General features: G+C 43.2%; 1 protein-coding gene across 2 annotated transcripts in view; it reads right to left on the bottom strand.

The window, feature by feature from the left end:
* The window catches only part of DOK6 (docking protein 6), a 398,908-nt gene extending 387,085 nt beyond the window's left edge, over positions 1–11,823 (bottom strand). For both annotated transcript variants that reach the window (XM_041739589.1, XM_041739588.1), the window contains exon 1: positions 11,542–11,823. In XM_041739589.1, coding sequence (XP_041595523.1) covers positions 11,542–11,607 — 66 coding nt within the window. In that variant the 5' untranslated portion in view covers positions 11,608–11,823. The remainder of the gene's footprint in view (positions 1–11,541) is intronic.
* Positions 11,824–13,755: the final 1,932 nt, after the last annotated feature.

Below are 13,755 nucleotides of genomic sequence, written 5' to 3'. Positions count from 1 at the left end.
AATCATCTCCTATGATTGTAATATGCCTCCAGCATTAAGAACCACTGTGGAAAGGGACAGAAATATTTGGCCTTGTTCATTAAGTCAAATGCTAGAGCAGACTAAAAAACTGCTTCTTTTCTCATTTCCCTCCATTTTTATGCAGAGGCAGGATACACACACACACGCTACCTGTGACAGTCATAACATTCAAATACCTTCATTTTTGTTTCCAATTTTACTATCACAAACCCTAATTGTCCTACACAGAGAGAAAATCTGTCTGAAAATATCCAAGACAAAAATTACCACAAGAAGAGAGGCTCACCACTAAGGATGAGCTACAGTCAACTCTCTTGGCTCTCAGTGGCATTCTGGAGGACCACGTGGCCCTCTGTTTCCCCACATGGAAATAACCACAAAATTGAACCACTGAGAATGTTCCATCCCTGTTAGTGGTGTACTAACACGAGGTAACTCAGACCAGCCTGCATGCTGACAATCAAAAAAGCTGGACAAATACAATATTGGATCAGTCTGATAGGTATCAAAGTCTACCACAGAAAAAATTGAGAATTTATTTCTACAGGACATTTTAAAAAGCAAGACCAACTGAAAATTGTAGACCCAAAAAATAACTTAAACTGATTACGAGGAGTAAATTTAATAGTAGATTATTCACAATTGACTAGAAAATTAGTGAAATGGAAGATATGTCTGAAGAAAATATCCATCCTGAAGCCTGGAGTGACAAAAAAAATGAAAAAGAAAAAAATCAGAGTAACACAGAAAAATATGGTACAAATGATCTAGCATCTGAGTTAGGAAGAAGAGAAAAGAATGAACAGAATTGATATGATGGAAGGGGAAATAGCAAGTAGTTTTTCAGAACTGAAGAAACATACTAAGTTATAAAAATCCAGAAGTACTGTTAACCCAAGAATAATAAATAGAATTAAAACTACACTTACACATAGCATAGCAAAATTCCTGAAAACCAGAAAATGTGAGCGTTAAATGCAGGCAGAGGGGAAAAATCTAGTGATTTTCAAAAGGTGAAAATAAGACAGCTAATTTCTCAATGCAAATAATTATAGAAGACTTCCTTCTCAGTGCTAGGGAAAAAAAAAAAAAAACTTCTATGTCAGTGATTCACCAGAAGTAAAACAAACGAGAGGAAAATTCACCCTTCATTGGTCTTCTTGCCCAACTACTACTTTACTACAATGAATTCTATACCCTCACGATTCAGGGATGTTGCTAGGTTGAGAATTAGCATTAACCCTTCTCATAAAATGCATCAGTGACTTAGGTCCTTAGAACATTATAAGCCTGTATTCTGGGCCTTTACCTCAATGCTCCTCACCGATACAGACACATGTTATGAATTAGGTATGCAGTTTCTTCTTCATGGAACTCCCAACAAAGCCTTTACTCATAATTTCATCTCATAATTTCTCATCTTTACTCATAATTTCTCATCTTGGTGTTATTTTCTCTGCAAACCACAAAGCACATACTGTCTCTGTGTACTCAGTAGGTATTTGCCATATATTGCCCCAATTCTCTCTCGCCACACATCCATTCATGCTTTGTCTCCTTAAGTAGGCAACAAAGACAGAACAACAACAACAACAACAAGAATGAGGTGCTATGCTGCAGTGACTGCCTTGCATAGCCAAAAACCCAGACCTATGAAGGTATAAAATTGACTTTAAACTATTGGGTTTTTTTCTTTAATAAGGTCTAAAGCTTTGAATCTCCAATAAGGAAAACCATCACAGCATCATTCAGAACTTACTGAGTTTTTAATTAAGTATGATTTAAACAGCCATGGTATTGTAATTACATAGACTAGAACACAAAGTAGAAGGAAGTCTTTTGTGAGTAGCCATATTGCTGGCACAAGTGTCAGCTATGAATCAAGAATGACCATAAGTCTCTAGAAAACTTTGAGTTATGTCTACTACATTGTTTCAGAAGTGAATTTCTGCCCCTCAAAGAAATTTCTACTTTAACATTTTTGTATTCACATTATAAAGTCTTATAGACAGTCAATAATTAGCATTTTGTGACTGATTCATTGTGTAACTGACTTTATTTTTTGGGATGCCAATTCATAAGGTCTCAGGACTAATAACAGCGGTTTTGGTAGTGTGAAGTGGTCTAACAAATCTCACATTTTCTTTACTTTTTCCCCAAATCCTCACTGTATGATAATGATTATCGATCATAGTACCACATTAAAAACCCCCAAAAGCATATCCATGAGCAAGACCCAGGGAGACCAAATGTGTGTTAAGTAGCCATCAGAGTTCTACATAGCTGTCATTTTCAATGTACAGAAAACATATTTCACACTTATACATAATTTGGTAGCTTCCAGTTAGACTCAGCATCACGATTTGGCACTAGATGCACTTTTGTTTAGAAGACTTACAGAGCTAATACTTAAAGATTCCAAAGCGTAATGAAGTCTATAAAAGCATCAGGAAAATGATGCCAGGGCTGCTTTCCATAGCACAGCCTCAGGGTCCTTAAAACATCGAGGGAGATGCATGCCTGTTTCCTAGTAAGTTAAATGAAAAGGCATACTTTCAAAGCAAGTTCAAATATGTAAAAAGTAGACTTTCATTCTTTTTCTTGAATAATATATCAGAAATTTCACAAGGGTTATGTAAACAGAGATCAAAAATTTTCTCTTACTGGTTGCAAACCTTTAAAAGCTATAGCTTTCAAAAGATACGCTAAATTTCAATTTTAGACTGATATCACTTTTTTTTCCAAAGAATAATGTGAATATGTAATAATTTCTTTAATAAAAACTCAGCTAGTATGCCATTAAGACATTTTATGTACATTTTCTTCTCCTGTTATCCTTCCTATTATATTTGTATGTAATTCAGCGTGTAAGGACTCATATGACATCTGAAAATATAAATAATTATATTTAATATATAACACATATATGTGTGTGCATGTATATATGTATATACATATATACAACATGTAAACACATATAGAACGTACATACAACATATTTTAAAGGATACTGAATGGTCAGAGAAAATCAATTTCATATTTACAAAGAAAAAATCATGAGGAGAAAAATAATTGTACATGTTTATATATACAAATGTTATAAAAATACCTACACCTAAGTAACAGAAAGGCATATAGACATTTTTTAAAATAAGAACTAAAAAAAAAAAGGAACATCATTTAAGTATATCTATTTCAATTCCTTCCCCTTAAAAGTAGCAAGCAACACAACAGATAAATAACCAAGCCTCACAGGTAGAGGTCATGGTATGGTTTAGTACTGCCCAATGTGTAGGGATTTGGGTAACACTGTCACACTATTTGCCAGATCCCACTAAATATGTACTACTTTTAAACTATGTTTTTTTAAATGAACTCATTTTTCATTGTTAAACATGATCCTTTCTATAATTTTCTTAAGAGATCCTTCTTCATAAATACAGGTAATGCTAAAATAAAGATATCTCAACCTTTTTAAAATATTTTAAATTCTATATAGACCCTATAAGCTGCATTTTGGAGCCTGTTCTCCATTCTTAAAAGGAGAAAATAGCTATTTTAGATGGTACAATGAAAACGAAATCACATCCATTCAAAGTGGTCTGGAAAAATATCTGCATAGTATCTCCTTATTGCGGTATAAATTCTCTCACTAAATAGCACTTTTTTTTCAAGTTTTATTGAACTGTCATTGACATATTACATTGTATAAGTTTAAGGTGTACATCATAACGATTTGATATATGTATACTCTGTGAAATGATCGCCACACTAGGTTAACATCCATCACCTCACCTAGGCACAACTTTTTCTCTTGTGATGAGAACTTTTATGATCTACTCTCCTAGGAACTCTAAAAAATACAATATTGTATGGCTAGCCATAGTCACCATGCTATACATTACATCTCCAGAACTTACTTCGCTTACAACTGGAAGTCTTGTCTTTGATCATCTTCAGCCATTTCCACCACCTCCCACCCTCAAGGAGCACTTTTATCTGCAATGTAAGTGACCTAAAGCTGAGTCAAGAGAATGATAATATTAGCTTTATACTAAGAAACCAACTGAAGAAAGCACATTACTTTGAATAGTACACACAGCTGTGTTGCTACCTGTCTACATACATTGCAAAGCAGGAACTGGTGCCTTTAGATGTAACAGTGCATCTGCAGTCATGATACCTAGATTTGAGTATACACATTCACGCACAAACCCAATCTGTGTTTCTGTAACTCTGGTTGATTCACTTTACTTCTTTGGGATTTGAGTTTATGTATAAAAGGTAAAATTAAATGACGGTAAAATCAAATATGCTTTCAAAAGCATGCTGGGAAAATTATGTAAGAAAATACATGTGGAAATTCTTTATAAGCTGTAAAGTGTACGGTACACCAAAACGTAAAACGAGTATGTTACTATAATGAAGCCTTAAATCAAACTTCAAAGTGTTTGTCCTCTCAGTCATTTTACTATTAAGCCAAAATATCAGCCAAGCTTTTTACAATGAATTTAGTATAATAACAGGAGACACACTTTTCACATGTTCACATATTACAAATCTCATTTATTTCAAACAACATGAGAGCATTTCTTTATTAAATGAGTTTCTGTTCTCTGCTAATAACAAAATATCATTTCTTATTGCATTCAATTTGACTGACAGGTGCAATATTCTCATTCAGGAATAGCGTTACAATGTAAAAAGGAAGTAAGTACTCAAAGGATAATCCTGTTCTGTATCTTAAATTAAAACTAATGGAGATTTATGCAGAAAGTTAATGAAAATGTTCTCTGCCTACATTCTTGAGCTCTTTGGACAAAGCTACCAGAGTTTGAAGAAAAAAAGGTCCTGTGAGTCACGTGAGACAAAAGCAATGAAACTGAAGAAGTTAGAGTATTCTCTTTTAACACAGTGTGTCCCATTTGATAGAAATTATTTTTTCCTTAAAGCTAAAACTTCAAAATTTATGAAATTTAGAGAAGATCATGGTGGAAAACAGGTAATTTTTATTTTGTTTGTATTGCTTGCTTTCTATCTTTGCATAGTCTCTAAAACGAAGTGAATGTGAATAGAAACAGACCAAACAGGCAGCCCGGGTTTAGCGCCGCCTTTGGCAGGGGCGTGATCCTGGGGACCCGGGATCGAGTCCCTTGTCAGGCTCCCTGCATGGAGCCTGCTTCTACCTCTGCCTGTGTCTCTGCCTCTCTCTCTCTCTCTCTCTCTCTCTCTCATGAATAGATGAAATCTTAAAAAAAAAAAAAGAAAGAAACAGACCAAAGATATGAATACTTAATAGTCCTATTCAATGGTATTCACATGGGTTATTATGATCCAAACAGAACAACATATTACAACCAAAATACTTCAACAAAAATGGATCACATCTATTTCAAATACATAAGCTTCAAATTAAACTATTTTTGTGTGTTATTTCAGACTGCTCCTAAATATCAACCATTATTGAGCCCTTTTGAAAGACATTTAAGGAAACTGGCAACATAAATCTTACGAGGTATTTGACCACCGTATAATTACCCTACTCACAATTTAGTTCAGTCATTTGAAAGATTTCCCTAAGTACTGACTATTATCTTTGTTATCTGACATAATGCCAATTTTTAAGATTCACTTTGCCAGCAGTCATGTGTAAATATATTAAGATAAAAACTGAGATGTGAACTTTTATATTTCACTCCTGATTTAATGGTTTGCCCCAGGTAGTGCACAGACATAATCATTTAATATCAAAATACAGCAAAGCATTTTTACAGTTATGCTTACTTTTCTTTCCTTGTTTTTGGCTTTAAGTCTTGAAAGTTCAAAAAATATTAGGCACGCCCACGTGCACAGCATAGGATTTTTTAAAAAGACAAATATCTCACTAGTTTCTGAAAATACCTGAAATGTCATACACACATACAATTGCAGACAGATTAATATATAGGGATTCTACAGAAGGTATACAAGACTTTTTTCAAGTCTGAAAGTCTAAGATCCAGTAATCTTGTAGAGATATATAGATAGATAAATATAGACATAGATACAGAAATTAAGTGGAATGCATAGTGTTAAACACATGCATAATAGTCATCATGAACAAAAATCTAAAATAAAAATAACTAAAATAATTAGAATGTTCATACTTTATTAATTCCATACTTAATGAGAAAGAGATAAATGATAAATAACCATGGATATAATGGATCATTTTCAGAAAGCAATGTCCAGGATACAGTCAGTATATTCTAGAATGAGTAAAGATTAAGCACGTCCAATGCAATTTCCTTGTCTTAAATTCATAGATTGAGAATTCATATCTGAAGTAATGATCCTGAGAGTTCTTTTGAGCTTTAATGAATGGTCAAAGTCATTAAGTTATCTGTACATTTTATCTTAAATATATTTAATGCATCTAATTCTTGGCAAATTGATAATGCATGTCATACAAGATAAAAATAGCTCTTCATCAAATATTTTCTAGATATTTGGAAAACTAGAGAAATCTTTACTTGCTCTAATCAGAAAAAAAAATAAAGAAATGCACACATGAAAATTCCCATTTATATTAATGAATGAGCTTCTGTAGGGTGTGTAAATTTTCATAAACATCTTCCATGAAAAACTACTCTCCTCTATCATCAGAAGAAAGCTGTTTGTGGAAGGACGGGAAAACCCCAAGAATTTATAAGAAGAAGATCAATAACCATCAAGCCAGGAATGGAAGTGTCTCAAGGTTTTAATCAAGGAGGGAGAGAGGGCAAGATGTGGATGAAGTCACAATAAGTTGTTCAAACAAATGGAGACTATGCAAAAGAGAAAATTCTGACTAGATAAAGTTGGGGCTCCTCACACACTCCAGATGTTCCTTTATATTTCCCTGCTTCCCTTACAGCCAGACTGGGGAAAAGTGACTATTACTGGCCTCATGTACTATGAGTAGTAGTGATGTAGGAGGTGTTTGCTGTTCATAACCCTGATCAATACAACATGACTTTGGGACATTCACAATCTCTCCCTCTCTCTCTCTCTCTCTCTCACACACACACACACACACACACACACGCACGTGTGCATGTACACACACATGTACACATACATGCCACCTAATAAAAGTAGATGCTCCATAATTATTTGATCATTTGATGAATGTGCAAATGCCAACCCTATCTTGAGACATTCCTTTGATGCCCACACAAGCCAGTACAAATCCTTCGTCTGACTTTGAGAAATAGAAAACAATTTGTGTAAAACACTATTTGTCTGTGTACAAGATGCCTGTGAATATTCACATTGATGTATTTGCACAGAATTCCTTGAAAACATGGATGTGAGGGCTGAGTCTAGAATTAGTCAAACTATGGCAGTCTGGAATTTGCACAGTGATGTTAATGATGGTCATGATGGTGTCCCTCCATAATGGTGCATTTACCTTTGCTACATTATTGAATCAATAAGCCATGTATAAAGTTATATTAATGGTTTCAGTGATTGAGTTCCTAATCTGCAAATCAAGAATACGTTGGATATGTTATGATCTATGCCTTGCTCACTAAATTTAACCTATCAGTGGTCAGAAGGAAACAAATAATAAAGGCTAAGAGATAAACAATTTTGACCAACATACTTTAGCTTTGTTTTAGTTTTATTAGTGCTTTTAAATAACCTTTCCTTAAAAAGAAGACTGACCACCATGGTACCTTGCTAATTATAATACCAGTCATGCAACATGTAAGGGGGCAAAAGGAACTGCATTATTGCAAGGGCTTTTAAATCATACAAAAGGAAAAGAATATATTCATAGAAACAGTCATAGGTTATAATGAAAATTTAACAGACTATAAAAAATGACTATTAAAAGTCATGTCATTATATGCTTAATGATTTAATACCTTTAAAAATGTAATGACTGAATAAACATATTTTTAAAGGACGAGGGTAAAAATCCAAGATGATACTATTTTTTTTTCAAAATAATTTTCCTGAGTGGAAGATAGGTTGATCAATGAGTTAAGATAAATTTCAAAGCAAACATTCCAAATATTAGTTTAACACTTACTACTTCACCCAAATAACTGGCTAAAGAAGTGTCCTCAACAGGTAGCACTAGATTCTGGAAGAAGACCCATGGCAAGAGTTCTTTCACCCACTTCAACCTGGAAGCACCTCTATCAGGGTTGTCCCCAAGCCTAAGAGGGCAAGTAGCACTTTTCTTCTCACCTCCAGCACAACAGGAGACACTAACATGTAAGGAGTAAAGACTTTGGTAGAACATTTCATCTCAAAATATATTTTCATATCATAATAATATCTGATACCACTGGCCTAATGCCCAGGTTTTTTTTTCCCCCTTAAATATTATAAAACCTGTTTTTTTTTAAAGATTTTTTTTTAAATTTTTATTTATTTATGATAGTCACAGAGAGAGAGAGGCAGAGACACAGGCGGAGGGAGAAGCAGGCTCCATGCACCGGGAGCCTGATGTGGGATTCGATCCCGGGTCTCCAGGATCGCGCCCTGGGCCAAAGGCAGGCGCCAAACCGCTGCGCCACCCAGGGATCCCATAAAACCTGGTTTTTGAAAGCATGAGTTATGTACCTCATAAATAAAATATCTGTGCATATTTCATTAGAATTTTTATTTTGATATTTACTTCTGAACATAAACCATAAAGGAATCATGATGTATCCTTTTAGTTAAAAATATCATTTTATTTGGAAAAATCCATAGTTCTGAGTCCATAAAATTTGTAATATGTATTATTAACTATGAAAATGAAATTTTAATACTTAGATAAATCCTATTTTATGACATAGGATATGATTTTTCGTATTTAAGGCACCCAGTACTTGCTTAGAGTGTACTATCTTCTGAGACCCACTTATTAAGTTTCACAGAAACATGTACGTGAGGTTTTGTCATGTGAAGTCACCCTTCTGAACACTAGAATATTCTGAATAGAAAGGCTCTAATGGGACGCCTGGGTGGCTCAGTGGTTAAGCCTCTGCCTTTGGCTCAAGCATCACCCCAGGGTCCTGGGATTGAGTCCCACATTGGGCTCCCCACAGAGAGCCTGTTTCTTCCTCTGCCTGTGTCTCTGCCTGTCCCTCATGAATAAATAAATAAAATCTTTTTTTTTTTTTTGAAAAAAGAAAGTATCTAAAGTTTTTCTTTAAGAAATAATATTCTTCAAAATAAGCAGTTAATTTAGCTTAATATTTCGATTTAATATTAAAACAAAACTGTTTGGACACCAAACTCTGAAGTTCACATTTCTCAAGTAGTAATAGAAGACAAAAATTCATCTATATTTATGATTAATCTACATACAGACATGCTTTTATTGTTTTCCCCGAAGGGTGTCCTTTACAAAGGCATATCTCCAAACAGTCAGTATGGAAAGAGATGCTTTGGGATTGCAAATACGTTTGCACACATCTTTAGGAGGAATGGTGTTTTTAAAAGGACATTTCAAAGGCTGTTAACACCATGGTTACCCAAGAAGCAGTCAGTGCTCTTTCCTTGGAGCTTATATTTTAATTAGGCGGCATAATCAGTTTTTGTCGTCTGAAATCCTGGAAAGCGGGGGATGGGAGAAGAATCCTACAGCCCCCCTCCCCCGCCATCCCCGGGGCCAAGAGCACAAGGGGCGAGGGTTCTCGGGGTTATAGTCCTTAGTCTCATTCTCACGTACACAGTGACTCGGTGGAAGCAGATCCACTTGTCCCCGGGGGACTTGAATCATCCATTAGCTTATAATGTCTGAGGTGTCAGACACAATTGAGATCCCAAGAAGACGGAAAGAGCGAGAAGGATGAGCAAGCACCCTGTGGGAGAGCAAAGGGCTCCAGAGGTCAAGTTGCTGAAACGGTCCTCCCCTCCCGCTCTCTCCTGCTGGGGCCGTGCGGGGGGCAGGGTTGTGCACTGCGCCCCGGCTCCGAGAAGCCCTCAGCCTCCTGGACAACCGCAGTTTCCCACGTGGGTTCCTCCTTAGCCGCCTGGGAAAGAACGAGGCGCGATTTTCTGCCCACGGGCCGCCCTGGAGACGGGGCCGAGCGGCCGCACCCGGCGCGTGCCCTCCGGCCCTGCTGGGGCGCAGCCGCGCTCCGCTCCGCTCCGAGCGGCTCCCGCGGTCACCCCGTTGGGTCCGCCCCGCTCCTTCAGACCTGCTGAAGTTCCGGAGGGGTCCCCCGTCTCCTCGGGGTGCGGGCTGCGTCTTCGAAGCGACACCCAGCAGGGGCGGCACGAAAACCCGAGTGCGCCCTCCCCCTCCTCCTGCGCCGCGCACCTGCGTCCACCAAGTCCTCCTGGCAGGGCGACTCCGGGTGCGCGCTCCTTCCTCTTCGGGGGGGCCGTCTGGGGCCTGCCCTACCTTGGTGCGATCTTCGAATGACAGGGTTCGCATTATTTTCCTGTCTTTCTTCCTTTTGCTGAGCGAGGAAATAAACGAACTTGTCCCTCCTCTTCTTGCCTTCCCCGAGTGGAGGATTCATCGGGCCAGCACGGAGGGCGGGGAACGTTCTCGTCCAAGGCCGCGCTGCCCCAGGCTTCCCGAGCTTCGCGGAACTGGAACTTTGCGAGCAGGGCGGTGGAGGGACGTCAGGGAATCCGGCTGATGGGCTCTCGGGCCCGCACCGCGCGTCCCTTCCTGGCTCAGGACCTGCCCACCTCCCGCCGCGCTCCCCGCCGCGTGCACCGCGCCCCCTGCGCCCCCTGCGCCCCCTGCGCCCCCTGCGCCCCCCGGGTCGGCGGAGCCCCGAGCCCTGCGCCCAGCTGCCCGGCCTCCTCTCCCCTCCCGGCCTCTCCGCTCCCACCCGGGCCTCCGAGGCCGTGGGCGCGTCCCTCTTACCTCCTCGGCCGGTCCCTAGAGGACTCCGAGCCCCCGGGGGTCTACACTGCCCCCCAAGTCGGGCGGAACATCTCCCGCGAAAGAGCTACGGCGAGGTGCCCATAAACTTTGCTGTCGCGGGCGCCGCCGAGCCCGGCCGCGAGCACACACCTGCCTGCACGCGGGCGCAGGTACACCTGTCCGGGCGCGCACACGGCCAGGGAGCGGCCCCCCGGCGACTGCTCGGGCGCGGGGGGGCGCGGGCGGGGACGCGCGGGGCTGGGGGGCCGCGAGGGAGAAATTCCCAATGGGCTTGGGAAGCGGGGTCGAAGATGGTGATTCTAAGCACACACGCGGGGCGGCCGTGCCCCTGCACACCGAGCGGTTCTCCCCGGAGGGCGCACACTTTGGAGAAACACACCGCTCGGGCTGCACCGCGGACCCCCCCCCCCGCCAGGCACATGCATCCCCAACCTGACAAGCCCTTCGGTCCGCGCGACTTCTCAGTCCGGCCCCAACCAGCCCCGCGCACGAGGATGGGGACCCGGACCCGGGGCTCCCGGAGCCCTCGCGGCAGGTGCGGGCTGTCGGCGAGGGGCCGGGTCCCCGTTGCCCCGGGCCCGCGCGGTCCCCCCCGCCGCCAGCCGCGCCGAGCGCGAGCAGGGGAAGCCGGAGCCCCGCGAGCCACTCACCCCCAGCTTCCTGCTGCGGATTTTCACGTAGCCCTGCTTGACTATGTCGTTAAAGTTGGAGGCCATGGCCGGCGCGCTGGGGCTCGCCCCCTCCGCCGCCGGCTGCCCGCAGTCGAGAGCCGCCGTCCGCCGCCGGGTCCGCGCAGGGCTCGCATCCAGCCAGCCGCCGCCCGGGCCCCCGAGCTCCCGCCGGCGGGGACGCGGCGGGTGGCAGGGCGGCCGCGGACGGGGAACGCGGCCCGGCGCCGCGAGCAGCGCCCGCCCCGCTCGTTCCGGGCTCACCTCCGCCCCCCGCCGCCCGCCGAGCGCCGGGCCCGCGCCGCCAGCTGCGGGCGCCCCCTCCGCGCCGCCGCCCCCGGCAGCACCCACGGGCTGGCGCCTCGCTCGGCGGCGCACAGCTGGCCCGAGCGCACCGCGCGGCTCCCGGCGCGGGGGAGGGGAGGGGGGGAGGGGACGGAGGGGAGGGGAGGGGCGGGCCGAGGCGCCCGCCGGCCCCCTCCCCCGGCCCGCGGGGGCGCTGCGCTCCGAGCTGCTCGCCAGACGCGCTCCAGCCCCGCGGCTCGGCCGGAGCTCCCCGCCCCCCGCCCCCCGCCCCCCGCCCCGGGGTCGCGCCCCCCATCCCAGCCCTCGGGCTCCCCTCTGCGCGCAGCGCCCTCCCGGGTGCGGGATTCCCGAGGACGCGGCTCCTGGTTCCGGGGCTGTCAGCGCCCGCCCCCCAGCTGGGCACGGGGAGAGGGCGGTGGGGATGCTCCGGCCGCAGGAGGCCCCCGGGAGCGACACAAAGGTTTATTTCAGTGGCCGCGTGTACGTGCTCTCTGAGCCCGAGCACCGCTCGCGGGCCAGGTCTTTGCCCCATTGGGAAGTGAAAACCGACGCCGAGCCCTTCCCGGCGCACACAAAGAGACCAACCGTGCGCATGTGTCTAGTCCCTCTGCCGCTCCCGAGCCCGGAGCGCCCGGGCAAGGGCGAGGCGGCCCTGGGCCGGCGTCCCCTCGCCCAGCCGCGGCGACCCGGACCCGAGTGGGCCGGCTGATGCACGCCTTCTACTTAACTACGATTGAAAGTGGCTCGTGGCATTCCTCCTTCTAGGGGGAAATGGGGACCATAACTATTTGCAGCCATGCAAAGGATTTATTCAGATGCTCAACTTGTAAAATCAAAACAATGGAGAAGTCTCCCCCCCACCCCCACTTTGCGTAGGAACGCCTGACATGCAAAAGTAGGCTCTTCCCTAAGTGCAAAGAAATTTTAATTCAAAAATGATACCAGTTTTATAACATGTAAGGAAAAAAAGGAGTACGGAATTCTAGCCGGAGGCAGTGCAGGGGGGTTTGCTATAGGCAAGACTATTTAGTACCTGGCAAACTTACGATATTTTTTTCCGTAAGGCAAAAAAAAAAAAAAAAGGATAAAGATTGAAAATTTTCTAAGTGACTCATTCACTTATAGAGAGTCTATATCTGATAAAAGTTCAAAAGATTATACTTATTTCCTGCTTACCAGACCAGGCAGTTATCTTGACATGTTTTCAGTTAAAATTTCTTAACCCTATTGGGAACATAATCATTTGAAGAGAGAAAGGAAACTACTTGATTGACGGGAGGAAACATATGAAAGCTTAAGGGACAAAGTAGCATGACCCTTCACCCCAACCCATAGACACCTCAAAGGTGCTTTTTTGTACCATCATTAGCAAAAGTCTTCATCTAGAGCCCATATAACTCAGTGGAAATTCTTACTTTAGCATACTATTATTCCTCTTCTTTCAGTGTTTGTAACAAACCTTGGTTTGGACTGTCCACAATGCACAGGACCAGATGTTGAGGCAGATAATTCAGAATCACAGGGTAAGATCCCTCAGGAGGTTCCTCTGGAAAAAGCTCAAGCTCTGACCTTCCCAGAAAATTTCCATAAACTCCCTATTGCCTTAGTATGATTCTGCCCCCCACTCCACCCAATAGCTAGGTATGTTGTGTGTTCCATTCACTTGTTGCTATTACCTGTACTACGTGGTTATGATTTCTTTGTGTGAAGACTGATTTAGATTTGCAGACGCTTTACATTATTTCATTCAGTTCTCTTGCAGTGGCAAGTGTTAAGCAAAAAATACTTGCCATTTAATAGATTAGGAAACGGAGGCTCTGAGACAGACATTCAGTTTTAGAGACACCATTTCCAGCTTGGTTTTGGGTCTACAATAGTTCCATGACCACA

This window comes from Vulpes lagopus, chromosome 24 (genome assembly GCF_018345385.1).
Source record: "Vulpes lagopus strain Blue_001 chromosome 24, ASM1834538v1, whole genome shotgun sequence".
Lineage (NCBI taxonomy): Eukaryota > Metazoa > Chordata > Mammalia > Carnivora > Canidae > Vulpes > Vulpes lagopus.
This window is presented reverse-complemented; position numbering and strand designations above follow the sequence as displayed.